This window comes from Scyliorhinus canicula, chromosome 5, assembly GCF_902713615.1.
Source record: "Scyliorhinus canicula chromosome 5, sScyCan1.1, whole genome shotgun sequence".
In the NCBI taxonomy this organism is placed as follows: Eukaryota; Metazoa; Chordata; class Chondrichthyes; order Carcharhiniformes; family Scyliorhinidae; genus Scyliorhinus; species Scyliorhinus canicula.
Window position 1 is genome coordinate 119,320,286 of NC_052150.1, and position 20,573 is coordinate 119,340,858.

The 20,573-nt window shown below is 43.8% G+C and overlaps 1 protein-coding gene across 8 annotated transcripts in view; it reads right to left on the reverse strand.

Moving 5' to 3' along the window:
* Nucleotides 1-20,573, reverse strand: part of ppp1r9a (protein phosphatase 1, regulatory subunit 9A) — a 401,146-nt gene that overhangs the window by 97,935 nt on the left and 282,638 nt on the right. For 7 of the 8 annotated variants that reach the window (XM_038797554.1, XM_038797547.1, XM_038797548.1 and 4 more), the window contains 5 exons: nucleotides 14,938-15,095; nucleotides 7,143-7,458; nucleotides 6,565-6,637; nucleotides 3,503-3,586; nucleotides 177-375 (listed from right to left, as the gene is read on the reverse strand). In XM_038797554.1, the coding sequence (XP_038653482.1) occupies nucleotides 177-375; nucleotides 3,503-3,586; nucleotides 6,565-6,637; nucleotides 7,143-7,458; nucleotides 14,938-15,095 (830 nt within the window). The remainder of the gene's footprint in view (nucleotides 1-176; nucleotides 376-3,502; nucleotides 3,587-6,564; nucleotides 6,638-7,142; nucleotides 7,459-14,937; nucleotides 15,096-20,573) is intronic. The other variant, XM_038797553.1, reaches the window with a different exon arrangement.

Sequence of the window (20,573 nt, forward strand, 5' to 3'; positions counted from 1 at the left end):
GTTCTCAGCGCTGTAGGCAACAGTGCTAACCCCTGGGCCACCATGCTGCCCAGGAAATGATGTATTCCTGAGCATTATAAATGTATCTAATATTGTGCAATCAAGTGCTAATCTCTATCTAATAAAACTCAGTAACATGTTTTCTTCATTCCTCATTTTGAACAACAGCAAATTACCTTAAGTCTCTGTTTTTCTGGGCTTAGGCTCTCAGAAGATGGTTCTGTTGAGCTGCTAGGGGATGGCATGTTATTGGAAGAGTTATATCCTCCAGCATTTTCTCCAAACCAGGATAAAAGTACGCATGATGAGACGGAGGAGGATGTTTCTCCCAATGAAATGTTGCTTGCCAAGCTGTCCAGTGTCTCTTTGGAGATCCTGCCAATAAAAACATAAAAATGCACTGAAAACAAGCATCCATGATTATTAATATTTTCCAAGGCATCAGCAATCAATACTCCCTCTCCAAATAGTATTTTTAGACACAACTAAATGGTGGCTATTTTGCAGGCCATTTCTCAAAATCTAAATATGCTGGACACCAAGTCATCAGAGTTATTAGGGAATCGGCTGTGGCAGCAGTTGATTTAAAATATCTAGGCGTGTAGATTCTTGATCTTTCCATCATTTTTGTCTAATTTTGTTAATATTTTGTCCACTGGCATCTAAATTTTCATGAAGTAATTAATTGTTCAAAATATTCCCCATCCTTCAGCATTATTATTGGTACCAATGGGTTAGCCAATAGTAGTTTTCCTACTGGAACTATTTGAAAATAAAGGATAGTCTTTGGCAGGCAGGTAGGATTATATGAGAAATGCTCTATGTCCACCTGCTGAGATCTTTGCATGTGAAAAGCAGATGGCAATATTTCACTTTGACAAGTAATGGATGTAGAGGCTTTCACTTTCAGGGAAGCTGTGACATCAGACCCAATGATACTAAATGAATGCTGACTAACTAATGCTGAATTCTTAATTAAAACTTCCCTTCTACAGTTATGCTCTTAATGGCACTGCATTAAAAAAGGCAAGTTAGTTTGATTAGAAGGTAGTGAACCCTGATTGATCATATCCACAGGTCTTGGAACAACTACCTGCTAAGAGATGTGAACTTCCTTCACAGGGTTTGGTCAACAGAGCTGCAGTTCCAAATCATCATGCAGCATAGGGGGTGGAACATCAATTGACTAAAATGGTTAGCTGTGGCATTGGACATGGCTCCATTTCCTTGCAGGCATTCTGCAATGCTGTGGTGTAAGGATGGTACATAGGAAATAGGAGCAGAAGACCATATGGGCAGCACGGTAGCTTGGTGGTTAGCACAGTTCTAGGGTCCCAGGTTCGACTCCTGGCTTGCGTCACTGTCTGCGTGGAGTCTGTACGTTCTCCCCGTGTGTGCGTGGGTTTCCTCCGGGTGCTCCGGTTTCCTCCCACAGTCCAAAGATGTGCGGGTTTGGTGGATTGGCCATGCTAAATTGCCCTTAGTGTCCAAAAAGGTTAATTGGGGTTACTGGGTTAAGAGGATGGGGTGGAGGAGGTGTGTGCTTGAGTGGGGTGCTCTTTCCAAGGGCCGGTGCAGACTCGATGGGCCGAATGGCTTCCTTCTGCACTGTAAATTCTATATGAAATATGGCCTATCAAAGCTGTTCTGCCATTAAATATGACCATTACTGATCCCATTGCTATGCCTGACACAATGGCAGCAAAACTGGGTTTATGTCATGTCGACTTTGTTGATGTGAAATAATATTTACATTTTAGAGGGAGAACTTTTATTCAATGTACTTGCTCCCTTGGTGCTCACCAAAATGTGTTCACTTAATATTTTTTTAAATCTCTTCCTCAGTTGCTGGGATTAGCTCATTCTCTGTTTGGCAGTTCTACATCATCAATGATGGGAGGTATCATGAAATGGTTCCATTGCAGACAATGACAGCAGGAACTCCAGGTTGCCGTAGGATCCTGGGAAGTGTCACTGGTATTTGGATTTGATCCTGGGAAGTGTCAGTGCTATTTGGGTTTGGAGAACTCTCAGCCAGCAGTGTGATTTCATTGGGCTCATGACTCTGAACTAGTGCTCAGGTTGGTCTAAGTGATGACCATGTTAATTGGAATCAAACAACTCTGGAACACTTCCCAGTGACATCAGAAGGTATTGTAAAAGGGGGATGGAGGCGACCCAATCTAGTGTGTGTGCTTCTCAGCAGTTGAGATCATCAACAAATACATAGTTCTATTTTAGAATTAAAAGGATACTTTGGTTTCACCTAAGTTTTCTTTCCCCATTATCGATTAACTGCAGAGGCAGTTACTGAAAATTGATGGTGGAGAAATAATTTTTGATTACCAGAATTTTTTTGAAGAAATGTTCATTCTGAAAACATTTTAAAAATTGATAAACTTAAATACTACATCAACTGAGCAGTAAATGTCATAAATAAGATTCAACTCGGCAAAGAAATAAAGTTACACTTTGCAAGGCAAGGATACCTAGAAGAGCCTTGATTGTCACTTGCACAGATCAGAGAACCGTGGTTAAACATCTGCTGGCCAGATCCATGCACTTGCAAAGTTTAATTAACTACAATGACTAGGAAAAAGGCAGTGCCATGAACTGGGTACATTGACTATCATGCACAATTATCTGATCCATGTTCCTGGATTGAGGTTTGATCTAATCCTGGGAACTCCCTTCTAGGTGTCCCTACACATGGACTGTAGCAGTTCAAAGTGACAGCTCATCAATATCTTCACAAGGGCAATTAGGGATGGGCTATAAATGCAGGCTTAAACAACGCTCATATCTTAAGAAAACAAAAGGCGCCTCTAAATTTAACTTTCATATAGATTACGTATGTTTAGATAGCGTGATAATGTAAGAATTATTGTTCATTACTTTATAATTGGGAAAAGTCAGAATGTATTGAAGAGGAGAATTGAACTTCCAGATTTCTTAAATCACAAGAGAAAATCCATTCAAAACTCTTGCTGCAGTGATAGTAACTACCTTCAGAATGTTTAGTAGAAGGTTCAAAAAATGTATTTGGCAAAATGTTTATGATTTAAAGTAATTATCAGGAATAAATAATTAACTTCTAATTTATTTTCTTGATCGAATTTTGCTCCTATATCTTATGGTCTTATCTCACCATCACCTTAAGAACTGTCTCCTGAATTGAACAATCATCCTGGGCACAAGTCAGAACATAATAACTTTTCTACATGGATTTGGACAGTGCGACTGGTGATCAAAGTGTAATTTTGCTTTTGAATTAGATATTATAAAATTTTATAAAACATGAAAGGTGAAAATGCAACAACATTTTTGGTGGACTGCAATGTTCTATCTAAGCTCCATGGGAGTTCTTAAACAGCCCAAGTACAAGTCATCCTCTTTAAATTGCCACACACAAAAAACAGATCCTGTCAATTAATGGAATGGAATAGCTTGTGCATAAGTAAAAGAATGGGGGGGGGCATAGCTGAACTGTACTACGGCATACCTGCTTCCTGATGAGAGTCTATTGGTTTCTTTTTCTTTGTCTTTAAGTTTATTCCCTTTACTAGATGTTTTCTGTGATTGATCTCTACAATAAATTACAAAATAAATTAGCTGAATTTTTATGATGCATAATGAATAATTCATTACTTTTACAAAATCACAATTACATGAAAAAACAATAAACTGATATATGCTTTTCATATGGTAGACTCTAAGAATAAAATATTATGAAGAAACAAATGCAATCGAGATCGGCATTGGTTGTTGGCTAGGGCTCATCACTTAGAAGGTAAGTGTCTTTATTGACAATACTGGTCCATGCGATCTGATCACCTAAAGCGGTCAGAGAGGAATTTTCCAGAGTACCGAATCCATTACTGGCTCTTGTTTTTTCCCCACTTGCTTTCATGAAATTACATTGCTGCAGGAGAGTGTGGTCTGTATTTGCATGGACACGTACGTGTGCTTCAGGGAAGGGGACTGAAAAGAGAAATGTAATGATGTTCCAGCAATCATGGTGGACAGCTAGCCTTTTGCTTCACATTAATTTAGTATGTTTGGAAGCTATGCTAAGCTGGATTTTCCCACAGGCATCAGGACCCCATCGACGGGACAAAATGGGGATCCTGAGCCTGCACTTGCCAGCAGTGAGACTAGTGGTGCAATCTTCTTCCCAGAGGTTGGCTTACAATTGGTTGCCTCTGCGCTTGTTGTCCTATTAAGAATGGTGGGCAGGATGTCCATGCTGTAGGTCCAGAGGGCCAGCCTCACCAAGAGAGATGGGAACTCAAAAGGCAGGTGGAGGATTACAACATGGAGATTAATAAAGTGCAAAAACGTTGAGGGAATTAGTTAGTAGGTCCATCGGAGGGGATGCCTCTCGCTCCAAGGAGTCTACTGGCGAAACCCCTCTGCTACGACCACATTGGTCACAATTACAGCCTTTCATCTATGCAGACTTCACAATGGGGCATGGAGCCTCTGGCTCCAATGACCAGTCTGCTGCAGGGAGGTAGTCTCTATATCAAGTTGCAGGATTATATGTCTGATATCCGAAACCCTCTCCACCCTCACTCCCAAGATACATTGATTAATCAAAAGAGTAACGAAAATTTGTTTTATTTGGCATTATAAAGGAACCATGCAAGAACTATGGGAGGGTTTTAAAATAATAATGTTCCTTTATAATAAAGAAAAACATTCCCAAGGACCTAAGGAAAATGGGCTCCAAAGTGAAGAAGATTAAGAACAGTGAACAAAGGTTGGTGAATGAAATGGATTTTCAGAAAAGTTGTAAAGAAAGATTCAGTTATTTTTTTTCCTCTTAACTTATTCATTTTATGGGACGCGAGCGACGCTGGCTGGACCTGCACTTATTGCCCGTCCTTAACTGCCCTCGATTTCAGCGGCCAGTTAAAAATGAGGGCAGAGAGTCAATCACATTGTTGCTGTTCTCATGTCCAGCATGTATGCTGTACAGATAATTGAAAGAAGTAAATGTCAATTTTCTTGCTTCCCCAAACTCCATCCATTCACAGCCTCCTCAGCTAGCTGACAGTTCTCTATTCCAGCAAAGGCTGAAAAAATTCTCATTCCACCTTTTCACACACCCTTCCTGAAATGCAGTCATTAGCTTCCTGGACTTCCTGGGCCCTTCGAGTCACTAAGTCATCTGCTTTTTCACTTATTTAACTGGTTCTCATGTCTTCCTTCTTCACTATCTCTGCTCAGTAGTGTATCCATGAGGTCATCCCAATTCCCATGTCCCTTTGATTTTTATAAGGCAAGGGAACTGACTACAAGCTACGTGGTTCTACAAATCTCCTTTTCATTCATGTATTCTTGAATAACGTACAACTGCCCATCTCGTTGAATACTTTTGCATTGTCGTTATCCCTCACTGGAGGCTATTCCTCCCCACAGCTCCTGCTGCTGTGCTCTGCCTTTCATGGTTTTCAGAGAGCAGCACTGCATCTCAACCCTTGATATTCTGCTCCCCATCCCACAAATGAACTGGGCAACTGAAAAGGGATTGTTCACATCCCCACTCACAAACGTTGCCTTTTCCCCATAACAATTCCCCTGGAGAATTCTGGGACTTACCAGCACTAACCCATGGCATTCCTTTCCGGTCAGGAATTTGTCTCAGTAACTGATCATCATATTAGCCTTTGCATTCAATGAGCATTTTACACTCCTGCTGGCAGCAGTACTCAGTAATATTTCCCCCATTTCCGCCCCTGGCTTCCATGACTGTGACTTGCAGAAAAAATTTCTAACTCACTCCATTCTATTCCTCTGTGCATCTCCAACAGCACCCTGTGTCCACCCGCCTCAAACAACTCCCCCACAATGCAGCAATAAATGTTTCCTGCAAAAATAAATGAAGCTGATTGAAACATCCTCCTGCTTTCCTGTCTCATCACTTTTTGCCTTCTTGCAACCTCCCTTGTACCATCAACACATACCCATCTTTCTGCATTCCCATCCCTCCCCTAATCACCCTCCTCTTTCCTCATCTGCTAATATACCCTGTCCCACAACCTCTTCTCTTTCCATATTCTCTCCCCAAATGGCTCCTTTACATCAACCAACCTTCTCAACCTCCTGGTCTTCTGTGCCTCTCCCATCTGAATCTAGTTATCCCCCTGCCCTGAATTTAATGATTTGGTTTTGCCTGTCAGGAGCTAATTTTAAAATTGGATGAAGTGTAAATGTGGCCACCTATTATGTACCACAGCCGATTTCCCTTTCCAGTGAAGCAAATGGAAGAGAACATTGGGTACGGTGTATAATACATGGTTAATATGCTATTACAAATTTTACAGTCTCCCTCAAAGTTACAATTAGCACCCCAGTGTGCAACATCACAGGAAATCCAGTAGCATATATTTACAGGCGGATGAGTTGTCTTTACATTCAATATTGTGATGCTGTGAAAGTTTGAATAAACTAGTTTCAGGCTTTTGTTTTGAACTAAGTCAATTCAAACAAGTAATATACATTTGGCAACTTCAGATGAAGAGCAGCACACTATATTGACCCTACCCAAAGTCAACAAACCTTTGCTTTGTGTTCTCTTTCTGATTCACAGGAGGATTGACTTTGTTTGGTGCAGAAATACCTCTGTTGCCATCTGGAAACAACAGTGTTGGTTTAGACATAACAGAAAATGGTTCTCCCTTTTAGAAAATGACTCCTTTATTAACATATCAATAAAATAGAAAACTGCACTCACCCAAACTTGGTCATTTCAATTATAGGATTATTATCTGACAATTGCAGTATTAGACTACACCATCTCGAACTCCCATTTACTCTTTTCACAATTGGGACAATAATGTCCGTGAAGAAAATGTACATAAACTTGCCAAAAATGGATAACATGTAATTGTTCTCATTAAGTAGTTTAAAAAAATCATAAACCATCACATCTACATTAAATAACTAGATAAAAAAGCTTCATAAAATTACAGTTGCCATCTTTAGTATAAGATGGATATAGAATTGATGCAAAATAGACATTTAGACAGTTACTGGTATACTTTCAATAAGGCTGTAAAACTTCTACTATTACAATAACTATCCTGCAAAGCAGAGACTAGACTGCCAGCACAGTTATGAGCAATATCTTCTTATACCTTCAGCTTTTCTCATTTTGCATTGTTTATCCAGATGATGCAATTGAGGCATTGAAGCATTATGACAGAACTTTGAAGGCGATGAGGTTGGGGTTCCTCCCACAGAATCTTTGGAAGGCTGCTCTGATGTCACAACACGTTGATTATATTCTCCCAGAACTTGATTTTCCACTGTGGTATCAAATGTGAAGACTGCATTGCTGGCTATTGGAGATAACGATGAGGCTCCAGAATCAGATGCTGGTGAGCCCGTCCTCAAGGATACTGGCAGGGGGGATCTGGAAATGTGCATAGGACTTCCATAGCTATCTAAAGGCTTTTAGTTCAAATAAGGGAGAAATACAGAATGCAAGTGAGTTTCTGAATAACATACAAAATGACAATTCAAGTTGCTGGCATAGTTGAAATTATGTTAATTAGGTTCAATGGAGTGCAGGGTTATAATTGGACTCCTGCATTCCACCAAAATTGTGATCATTGCAGTGTCACCATTGGAAGCAGGGGGATAAAATAGAGGAACGATTACTACATGCTTCTCAGCTAAGAGGAGCATTATTAAAGATAGACCACAGGTATTTTGGGCCACAGAAGTTACTGCCATTCAATAAAAAGGCAAGTATCACACATTTCAGATTCCTTAAATATTAATGAAATATTTTGAAAATGTAGGTAATTTAGAGATTGTGGATCAGAATTTCCTGGAATGTTTCATCAGAAACTCAAAGCAACACTGAGAAAGCATTGCCCATGCACACACCGCCCCATCCTGTCCTACATTCAGTGGGCAGTTGTGATTAGTTTATTTGTAAACGTTTTAGAGAAATGTGTGGTCATTTGGACCACTTTTGAAATGTTTTTAGAAAATCTTACTGAGACCTGCTCAATATATATCCAAACTGCTGTCAGTGCACCTGAAAGGTTTTGGTCATACCGCTGTTTTACACAAGGCTAAAAGCAGAAGAAAGAAGATACTTGGAGTGTGGCCATGGCAGAAGGCAAGATAAAGCTTGCTATTACCCTTATTTTTTCAGCTATATTTTCATTTATTTCATGCCAGGTATTACATTCGATAACTTCACAGGATACCCAAGACAATATCAGCATATAACCCAATTTAAATTTTAGCATAATTCTGTGGAAGTGCAATGCAGTAAACTTAGGGCCTATGAATTGGTAGGTGTTTATATTGTGCGTCCATTTTGGGACGGTCACAAAATTTGCATCCAAAGAGTTAAAAACAGTGCAATGTATGCCATGTTTAACACTTTAGTTAATATCTTGTTCATGAATCACAGGACGTCGGTATGCAGATACAGCGTCTAATTGAAAAGGCAAATGGAATGTTAGTGTTTATTGCAAAAGGACTGGAGTCTAAAAGTAGAGAAGTGTTGTTGCCATTGTGTAGGGTGTTGGTGAGACCACATCTGGAGTATTGCCTCCAGTTTTGGTCTTATTTGAGGATGTGTTGGCATTGGAGGCAGTTCAGTGGAGATTCACCAGATTGATTATGGAGATGAAAGGGTTGACATATGAGAGATTAAAGAGTTTGGTCTTATACTCGCTGGATTTAGAAGGATAAGAGGGGATCTGATCGAGGTATGTAAAATACTAAAAAGGATTGATATAGTAAACGTGGACCAAATGTTCCCTCTTGTAGGACATTCTAGAATGAGAGGTCACAGATATAAGCTGAGAGGTGGTAGGTTTGGAACTGAGATGAGGAGTGAATTTATGGAACTCGCTGTCCCTCGGTGCGGTGGAATCCAAGTCAAGAATGGTGTCAAGAAGGAGATGGATATATTTCTGATAGAAAACGGGTTTAAGGAATATGGGAAACTGATAGGGAAGTGGATTTGAGGCCAGGAAGTGCTCAGTCGTGATCTGATTGAAGGGTGGGACAGGCACGAAGGCCCAAAGGGGGCTGCACAGTAGCATTGTGGATAGCACAATTGCTTCACAGCTCCAGGGTCCCAGGTTAGATTCCGGCTTGGGTCACTTGTCTGTGCGGAGTCTGCACATCCTCCCCATGTGTGCGTGGGTTTCCTCCGGGTGCTCCGGTTTCCTCCCACAGTCCAAAGATGGAATTTATCATGGATTGGCCATGATAAATTGCCCTTAGTGACCAAAATTGCCCTTAGTGTTGGGTGGGGTTACTGGGTTATGGGGATAGGGTGACGCTGTCACCCTCCAGAATGACGCTGAGAGGGTCGCCATCATTGTGGCAGCCTGCTGCATCTTCCACAACATCGCGCAGCAGAGGGGCGACGTGCTGGAGGTGAAGGATGAGGGGGAGGTGAGGATTGGCAGGACATTGGGTCCAGGCAGGCACGGGAGGTCGCATGACGTGTGCACAAGGGCCAACGTGCATGGGATAACCTGATCACCTCCAGGCTCACCAAAAAGGGTGGGAGTGGGGGGACTGGCCAGGGGCAGACAATGTCTGACTCCTGCCCATGGTAGAACATCCCACCGTCCACCTGGGTAATCCATGCATGCAAGCTGGTAATTCCATCACATGGTGCTATCGAATCCCTAGGGTGGCAGTGGTGGGGAGGTGTGTGGAGCCCAGCCCACTCACACGTCCACTCATTGCCACCACCTTCACCCTCCCCCCTCTATGGCCAGCCCAGACCAGCCCACCCCTCACACCCATCTGACAGAGTATCGAGGCAGGTTGTAACAGTGTGAACAGGTCTTTAATGTGAACAAATATATATGTGCTCTAGCCCCTGTCGCTATACTGTGCCCTGCACCCGTGCCAACATAATTGTTGTCCAACTTTCTGGCCTTACGGGCCATAACAATACGCCTCGGTGGATCTTCAGGCGGTACATCAGGTGTGATGGTGGCCTGCTGTGATTCTCACCCTACGACCTGGGCTGCCGGCTTCAGGGGCAACGAGGACTGAATGGGCCTGGCTGCAAACTCCTAGGTGGCGTGGTGACACTCTATTCTACCTGCTGCCCACAAGATGCGCCAGGGATTGAGTTGGGGGTGGGGGGGGGTGGTCACTGGCATGGACCACATCACCTCCTCCACCCTTGCGGTGCCCGATGGCCCCGGGCTACTTCGTGGGACGGGAGTGCGAGTGGAGCTATCCCCTGCAGCACCCCCACCACTTGGCGCTGCTCCAGAGTCTGCATGCTCATGGCCATGGAGCACAGGGAGTGGACCATCTCCATCTGGGACTGCGCCACATCACGCTGCCACTGTGCCACCACCATCTGGGTCTGTACCACATCAGCCAATGACTGCGCCATCCCCCTCTGGGACTGGGCCACCTTCCTCTGTAACTGCGTCACAATGACCAGTGTCTGGGCAATGCCGCTGACGTTCTCAGCCATGGCCCGTTGTGACCGGGCCACGCTCAGAGATGCCACTGCAATGTCCAGGTGGCTGTGGCACATGCCTGCCTGTGAGTGCTGTCCTGAGCTTCAGTCAGTGCTTGCACAGAGCGCCCCAGGCCTTGGACATGCTGATCCATAGCCAAAGCCCTCGCCCAAGGCCTCCACCACAGACGCCATCCATGCAATGTTGGCCTGGGCGGCGGCATGCATGTTCAGCACCACCTCCTGCACGCAAATAGACTTCTCCAACTGCACCTACAGGTGCTGGATGCTCGGCGACAACCACTAATGTAGTCCCTCACTCTGTGACTGCATCTCCGCTGCAAATGGAACTTTCCGTTCCCGCAGACCGAAACCCGTCTGGACGGCAGCTTGTTGCTGGCGTCGGCCCGCCCTCCGACCATCTGCCCCGCGGGAGTTCCTACCTCCACCTGATGTACCAGAGGTGAGGGGCTGCAGGTCTGGCGGTTCCGCTCCAGTTTTGTCCCGCACCACTGGAATAGACTTGGGGTGCGATTCTCCTAAAAGAGAACAAAGTCCCATAGCGAGCACGTTTAGCCGTGTGTTTCCCAGCGCTCGCAGTGCCGAGAAACACATGGCTATTCATTGCAATTCGAGTTGTATAAGGGGCCTGAACGGGGAGCGTGGGGCCAAGGCCGCACATAGCTCAGTTTTGTACAGCGAGAGGCCGCACATAGCTCAGTTTTGTACAGCGAGAGGCCGCTCATAGCCCAGTTTTGTACAGCGAGAGGCCGCACATAGCTCAGTTTTGTATTGCATAGCGAGCGATCGTGCGTCATTTTTAAATGGCGTCCCAGCCTCCGAAGCAATCCCCTCCCTCCCCCCTCCCTCCCAGTCCAAACACACTAATGGAGAGTTCTCGACCTCCCCGCAACACCCACACAGGGCAGCCCAGCCCATTCGCAAAAATATTGCCAGCTGGCAGTGGCACCTGGGCAGCACCAGACTGGCACCCAGGTTGCACTGCCGGGGTGCCCAGGTGGCACCAGCAGTGTCAGGGCACCACACTGCCCAAAGGGCATGCAGCTATAATCCCTGGGCTCTGATCCCCTGGGAGCGCCCCACGAGTACCGTTCCATCTGGTTCCCATTTGTGGAGACCAGTACTAAACGTCACTTGCCTGAGGTCTCTGAAGCGATGGGGATGAATCCCAAAGCCAGGAATCTGCACATTGAAGTAAGACTAGCTGTCTCACTCTAATATGCAGATTTATCATGATTTAAATCGCAACGTCTGGTAAGATCGCATAGATCATAGAAGATCATAGATCATAGAATTTACAGTGCAGTAGGAGGCCATTCGGCCCATCGAGTCTGCACCTACTCAGGCCCACGCCTCACCCTATCTCCGTAACCCAGTAACCCCACTTAACCTTTTTGACATTAAGGGCAATTTAGCATGGCCAACCTACCGAATCCGCACATCTTTGAACTGTGGGAGGAAACCGGAGCACCCGGTGATTGAGGTGCAGACACAGGGAGAACATGCAGACTTTGCACAGACAGTGACCCAAGCCGGGAATCAAAACTGGGACCCTGGAGCTGTGAAACAACTGTGCTAACCACTGTGCTACCATGCCTCCCATGTGCTACCGTGCTGCCCATTGGATCTTGCGAGCTAGTTAGATCCCGGAGCAGGGTCTCTCGGCTTTTATCGGCCATGCTTCGCCGTGGTGAGCTGCTTTTCCAGCGCAGCCTGGTCATTGGATCGCGCCCTAAGGGTTCACTTGCACAAATCTTTAAAAGCAGAATCAGTTCATAAAGATGTTTTAAAAAAGCATACGAGATCCCAGGTCAAATTAAGTAACAACCTGTATTTATGAAGCACCCTTAAGGTATTTAAACATCACAAAGTGTTTCACAAAATCTGCAGAAAACAAAGTATACATTGAGCCAAGAAAATATTAGGACAGTTGAGCAAAATAAAACCCTGGATGCTAAACAGGCCAGAGTTCAAGGACCGCTGGTATCTCGGAGTTATAGGGCTTGAGGTGATTAAAAGACATAGGAAGGAGCCAGGCCATGGACAGCTTGCAAACAATCATGGAATTTTAAAATTGAACCCGGAGCCAGTGCAGGCCAACAAACACAAGGCTGATAGGTGAAAGGCATTTTGGTGCATGTTATGTCGCGGGTAGCAGACAACATAAGTTTATGCAGGGTAACATGGGAAACTGATCAGGAGCCCATTAGAATACTAAGGTCTGGAGGTAACAAAGGCATGGATGAGGATTTCAGCAAGAGGCAGTGAAGGAGAAGGGTGAAGGCTCGGGGTGGAAATAGCTAGTCTTAGTGACAGTGCAGATATGTGGCAGAGAACAAATCTTGGGATCAAATACAACATTGAAGTTTCAAATAGTCTGGTTCAGTCTCAGACAGCTGCCAGGGAGAAGTACAGGATCAATGCCAAGGGAGCAGAATTTGTAGCAGGTACTGAAAACAAGGGGCTGGCTACTCCGTCGGCGGGATCCTCCTTTTCGCCGGCAGCGGACTCATGCCCACGGATGTCCCGACAGCGTAAGGGTGCCCACAATGGGAAACCCCAGTGGCCGGCTGCCGAGACAGAGAATGCCGCTGCCAGCGGGGACGCGCTGCACCAGAAAACAGGTGCAGTGGGATGGAGAATGAGGCCCAAGAACTTTGGTCTTCTCAATATTTCATTGGGAGAAAATTCTGCTCACTCAATACGGAATGTCAGATAAGTAGTCTGACAATTTAGAGACAGTGGAAGGATTCAGAGAGGAAATTGTGAAGTAAGAGCTGGGTGTTGTCAGCACATTTGGAAACTGACTTGCTTTTGGATGATATGCCATGGAGAAGTATGCAGATGAGAATAGGAGAAGCCATTTTGTTGGTTACAATAGGTAGTTAAGAATGGACCAGGTGAGTTCAGTCGGACGAGGCATTGGAGGAGGATGCTGTGATCAACTTTGTTAAAGACTGCAGAGTCCAAGATAGATCAGGAGGGATAGTTTGCCTTTGTCACAGTCACACAGTATGTCATTTGCCACTTCAATAAGAGCGGTTTTGGTACAATGGCAGAGGCAGAAACCTACTTGGAGGGAATGATGCAAACATGAAGTTCTAGGAAAGATGGGCCTGAATTTGAGATCAAGAGGAACAAACAGAAACAGGAAAATAGAGTCCAAAAACAAATAGTAAGTCTTTGCTAATAATTGGTTAAGCCTTAGAATAGTGTATTCTTACTTTTGGAAACAAGTGTAGGCCATGGAGAGGGTGAAGAAACAATTTCAAAGAAGAAAGGCTTTGGTTATGAATGACCAGGGAAATTAGGACATTTCATTAAAAGATGCACAACGAAGAAGTGCCCTGCCTCAAGCCCTGCACTGGACACAACACATGCCTGTGCAGCTGGGGCATCTCAGAGGCCTGCATTTCGCTCCTCATCTTACATGTTCTGCTCCTCCTCTTCCTCCAGTGAGCTATTCTGCTTCAGTCCTCACGTTCTTCAAGGTCCACACCTCCAGAGGCCCATGTTATGGAAAGTGCAGCAGACCACCACAATGTGCGAGACCCTTGCAGGAATATACTGCAGGGTGTTACCCAATCAGCACAGGCACCAGAATTGCACCTTCACAAGCTTGGTGGCCTGTTTGATGATAATAATAATAATCTTTATTATCACAAGTAGGCTTACACTGCAATGAAGTTACTGTGAAAAGCCCCGAGTCGCCACATTCCGGCGCCTGCTCGGGTACACTGAGGAAGAATTCAGAAGGTCCAAATTACCTAACAGTATGTCTTTCGGGACTCTCGGAAACCGGAGCACCCGGAGGAAACCCACGCAGACACAGGGAGAACATGCAGACTCCACCCAGGCAGAGACCCAAGCCAGAATCGAACCTGGGACCCTGGCGCTGTGAAGCAACAGTGCAACCTACTGTGCTACCGTGATTCTTGCAAGCAGATGGTTTCCATTGTACCGCATTTCTGGCTGTCTTGGGGTGTCATAATGATGCCATTATTTTGAAATAAATTATTCCCAAAACAACACTAATGAAGATACATTTTTTGAAAATATAGTGCTCCAATTAGAGGATTGAAATCTTGGAATATGGTTACAATCCCTCTGGTATATGTTGGCCACGGTCCCAAGGCAAGAACAGTGTTGCTAAACAAGATTTAGCTGTAACATTTGGATTAAAGAATAAGGTGAAACTTCTATGTATTCTTCCTTCTCCATCAAGAACAGTAGATCTGTGGGAGATGCCCAGCAAAAGCAAATGAATATCATGTTGATCAAGTCCTTCCAAAGAACAAGCTTGATAATTAATGCTGAATATTCTGAAAGCAGCTGGGGCGAGGTATACAAAGGTAACAAATATTGTTAGAATTTTATGCCAAATTAATAAAACTGAAGCCTCATTAAAGAACGTACATGATTCTTCAAAGAGATGTCAAATTTACCTTCCGCTCAAGACTGTCATCACCATCAGTTGAACTGACACTGTCATGCATCCGAGACCTAGTTGGCCGCTGTCGTTTTGATTTGCCTGAAAGATGGGCTCGAGCCTTTAGCACTTTACTGTCCAGTCTCACTGTTTCAGGTACTGCTTCATTAAAATCTGAAATGAAAGATAAATACAGTAAAATTGCAAATGTAACCAGTTTTATTGCAAATAACTGAAAATCAGTTGCAAGGTTCACCATCACACAGGCCATTCAGTTTTTGATCAACGTGTAATAACAAATAAAAGTCACATGAATATGGTGCCATTGTGGTTCAGTAATAGCACTCTGAATCAGAGGGTTGAGATTTCAAGTTCCATTCTAGAAACTTCAGCACAAAGCATAGGCTGATATTCAAGTGCAACAAAGTCAGAGATGCCATCTTTTGGATGAGGTGTTAAACCAAGGTCCAGTTTGCTCTTTCTGCTACTTGTAGACATTCCTACCAGGAGATCTGCTGTCATAGTCTGTCAGTCTCATCTATTGTTCTATCCTCACACATCCACTGTAGCTTCTCTGCAACCGCTCTGTGATGTGTGTTATCTAACCACACCTAGATTAACATTTCTTTCTGCTGCCCTACACTTTATCCTCTGGGAGAGATCTTGCACCTTTTCAACTCTGATCAAATTATTTCCTGAATATCAGGAAAGTGGATAGAATGCAGCATCTTATGTTTTTTTTCCTCTGAACAAGTTTGAGTCTTCTTGTTAACCTATCCTCCAGCTTCATGAAATTACTACTGTCCTTTCTGGTGGGCATACAAGATCACATGGCATGATTTCAAAGAAGAGCAGAGAGTTTGTGTGTTTCTTGGCCAAAACTTATCCCTCAACTGGTAAGAAAAATATATTGTCATTTTCACATTTCAAAATGCTTCATTGGCTACAAAGTGTTTTTGATGCCAAAGTTGTAAATGAAAATCATTCTTCCATCTTCAGGAATAAAACTCTCTGTGGCTCATTGTGATCAATTAGCAGGGAAAAAAAAAAGTTTAGGCAGTACAGCCTATCTGAAAAACAGTAGATAGATTTTAATGTAGTTAAATGTGGAGATTAGAAGATTAGAAGAAACTTATCCAAGAAGAGATGCCCTGCAAAAACTCATGAATATCATGTTGACTTAGTCCTTCCAAAGAATAAGCTTGATAATTATTGCTGAAATATAATAAACCATGGAAAACAAGTGACAATATTAAATGATAGAAATGTGGAAACGGGCAGAAAATTTGCCACTTCACGTGAATGTTTTTGGTAGTCCGGGAGAAATTGTGCAGATCTTTCCATCAGGAAATTAAAATTGCTTTTGAAAATAACTCGCAGAGTCTTGGATAGCACACATGCTTATCAAGCACTGGAATTGACGGGTTGTCATTTTTACTTCATCCCCTTGCCAGTAACAAGATTAAGGTCACAAAAATGGGATTGGTTGCCATAGAAGCTTGTTAACAACCAGGGATTGGAAAAAGAACTGCCAAGTGGGGCAGCCAGAATTCCCGTTGTTTGTGCCCTCAGTCATGTTCACAGTGGTGGGGGAGGGAACAGTCCCCAAAAATCTGTGCCCGCACCATGAAGGAGACAACTGACAGCACTTTGGGTTCATTGTGAACACGTTCCAGGTAAATTAACTTTCATGGAGACAGCCAGACTTTAGCAGCTGTTGAGTTTTACACTAACTGCATCGAGGTGTGAACCATGGATTGGAGATGGGAAGAGTTTGAAGGTTTAAAGGGTAAGTAGAATTACTTTGCTCCTTTATAGTTCATCATTAACTGCATCGGTGTTCATTAACATGTGTTATGACAGTGATATAATTGGAAGATGTAACAAGTCCTTAATGTGTTTGCCAAACATTATTTCTGGCAACTGCAGGCAAAAGATCAACATTGTAAGTGTGGAACAATCTTCAGACGAGTTAAAAAGTTCATCTAATGGATAAAAATGTACAGTAGATTTCAGACTATTGAAATGGGTAGCCTAGTATGATAATGTCATAGAAATGTTTGGCATTTTAAGTATTCAATCCAGACATCTGTTGGGAACACAATTCTGGAGTCTATTTGTTTGGGAGTTTTATGGGCTCTTGGCTGCAATCCAATTACCCAATCATCTTTACAAGTGCTTGACTTTGTTTATGTAGATGGTTTGAAGAGTATGTTTGTTTACTCAGGGAGTTTTATGGCCTATTCAATGGCTTCCAACTGTTACGATAGGGCTTACATGTAGCAGGAAACAAATAATGTGTGAGGAGGTGAGGGTGAGACGGTTTTCTTTTTCCATAAGTTGTAGGCATTACTGGCATTTTATTAGCAATTCTGAATGTCCCTGGATGAGCTACCTTCTTGAACCACATGCAGTACATCTGGTGCAGGTACCCCAAAAATGCTGGTAGGGAGGGATGGAGTTCCAAAATTTGAACTAGTGAAGAATTGGCAATATATTTTAATTCAGGGAGGTGCGTGGCTTGAAGGTAAATTTCTAGAGGTGGTGGTGTTCCAATGTATCTGCTGCCCTTTTCCTTCTAGGCAAGAGATTGCAGGTTTGGAAGGAGGAGGAGGAGACTTCATGAGTTGCTGAAGTGCATAGAACATAGAACACTACAGCGCAGTACGGGGCCTTCGGCCCTCGATGTTGCGCCGACCTGTGAAACCATCTGAAGCCTATCTGACCTACACTATTCCATTTTCATCCATATGTCTATCCAGTGACCACTTAAATGCCCTTAAAGTTGGCGAGTCTACTACTGTTGCAGGCAGGGCGTTCCACACCCCTACTACTCTCTGAGTAAAGAAACTGCCTCTGACATCTGTCCTATATCTACCACCCCTCAATTTAAAGCTATGTCCCTCGTGTTGGTCATCACCATCCGAGGAAAAAGACTCTCACTGTCCACTCTATCTAACCCTCTGACTATCTTATATGTCTCTATTAAGTCACCTCTCAGCCTTCTCCTCTCTAACGAAAACAACCTCAATTCCCTGAGCCTTTCCTCGTAAGACCTTCCCTCCATACCAGGCAACATCCTAGTAAATCTCCTCTGAACCCTTTCCAAAGCTTCCACATCCTTCCTATAATGTGGTGACCAGAACTGCACGCAGTACTCCAGGTGCGGCCGCACCAGAGTTACGTACAGCTGCAGCATGACCTTGTGGTTCCGAAACTCAATCCCCCTGCTTATAAAGGCTAGCACACCATATGCCTTCTTAACAGCCCTATTAACCTGGGTGGCAACTTTCAGGGATTTATGTACCTGGATGCCGAGATCTCTCTGTTCATCTACACTACCAAGAATCTTGCCATTAGCCCAGTACTCTGCATTCCTGTTACTCCTTCCAAAGTGAACCACCTCACACTTTTCCGCATTAAACTCCATCTGCCACCTCTCAGCCCAGCTCTGCAGCTTATCTATGTCCCTCTGTATCCTATAACATCCTTCAGCACTATCCACAACTCCACCGACCTTCGTGTCATCTGCAAACTTACTAACCCATCCTTCTACACCCTCTTCCAGGTCATTTATAAAAATGACAAACAGCAGTGGCCCCAAAACAGATCCTTGCGGTACACCACTAGTAACTGAACTCCAGGATGAACATTTGCCATCAACCACCACCCTCTGTCTTCTTTCAGCTAGCCAATTACTGATCCAAACCGCTAAATCACCTTCAATTCCATACTTCCTTATTTTCTGTAATAGCCTACCGTGGGGAACCTTGTCAAACGCCTTACTGAAATCCATATACACCACATCAACAGCTTTACCCTGATCCACCTGTTTGGTCACCTTCTCAAAAAACTCAATAAGGTTTGTGAGGCATGACCTACCCTTCACAAAACCGTGTTGAGTATCGCTAATCAACTTGTTCTTTTCAAGATGATTATAAACCCTATCTCTTATAACCTTTTCCAACATTTTACCCACAACCGAAGTAAGGCTCACAGGTCTATAATTATCAGGGTTGTCTCTACTCCCCTTCTTGAACAAGGGGACAACATTTGCTATCCTCCAGTCTTCCGGCACTATTCCTGTCGACAAAGACGACATAAAGATCAAGGACAAAGGCTCTGCAATCTCCTCCCTGGCTTCCCAGAGAATCCTAGGATAAATCCCATCTGGCCCAGGGGACTTATCTATTTTGACATTTTCTAAAATTGCTAACACCTCCTCCTTTTGAACCTCAATTCCATCTAGCCTGGTCGACTGAACCTGAGTGTTCTCCTCGACAACATTGTCTTTCTCCAGTGTAAACACTGACGAAAAATATCCATTTAATGCTTCCCCTATCTCCTCTGATTCCACACACAACTTTCCACTACTATCCTTGATTGTACATCTTGTACATGGCACACACTGCTGCCACTGTGTGGCAGTGGCAGAGGGAGTGTCAATCAAGCAGACTGCTTTGTTCTGGATGATGTCAAGCTTCCAGAGTGTAGTTTGAGCTGCATTCTTCCAGGCAAGTGGAGAGCATACCATCGTACTCCTGACTTGTGCCTTGTAGTTGGTGGGTGGTCTTTGAGGAGGCAGATGGTGAGTGACTTGCTACAGAATTTCCAGCATCTGACCTGTTCTTGTTTTTTTTTCTTAAATTTAGAGTACCCAATTTAGAGGAGCAATTTACTGTGGCCAATCCATCTAACCTGCACATCTTTGGATTGTGGAGGTAATTAAGTTAAGTTCTGCTGGATAGCACTGTCACCTTTCATAAGTTTGGTGATGATCGAGATTAGACTGATAGAGCAGTAATTGGTTGGGTTGGATGTTTTCAGTTTTTTTTGTGGACAGGACATATATGGCCAATTGTCCACATTTGTCAGGTAGATGCTAGTGTTGTAGCTGTTCCTAGAACAGCTAGGCTTGGCGCACAACTAGTTCCAGAGCACAGGTCTTCAGTATAACCTGCAGGCGTTGTCCAGGCCCATTAACTTTGCAGTACCCAGTGCTTTCAGCTGTTTCTTGATAGCACATGGAATAAGTCAAATTAGCAGAAGACTGTGATGCAAGGGAGGAGTTTGAGATGGATCATCTACTCGACACATCTGAAATGCTTCAGCCTTGTCTCTTGCATTGACAGGCTGAATTCCACCATTATTGAGGATAGGGAAAATAGTGCAGCTTTCTCTTCCTCTGGTTAGTTGTTAATTGTCCACCACCATTCACAACCGGATGTGACTGGACTGCAGAGCTTTGACCTGGTCTGTTTATTGAGGGATCCCATGGCTCTGTCTATTGCATGTTATTTCTGCTGTTTGACATAGTCCAGTTTTGTAACTTCACCAGATTGACACCTCATTGTTGGTTATGCCTTGTGCTGCACCTAGCATGTTCTCCTGCACTCCTCATTGAACCAACGTTAATCCCTTGCCTTAATTTCAAGGCTAGCATGATTGTTAAACTGAGCCATGAGGTTCCAGATTGTGTTTTAATACATTTTGCTGCTACTGATGGCCTACAGTACCTCATCAATGCCTAATTTTCAGTTGTTCGATCTATTCTGAACCTACACCATTCAAATCAGTGGTAATGCTACACAATACGAGGGTAGGTACCCTGAATGTGAAGATGTGACTTGGTCTCCACGAGGTTAGCACTGT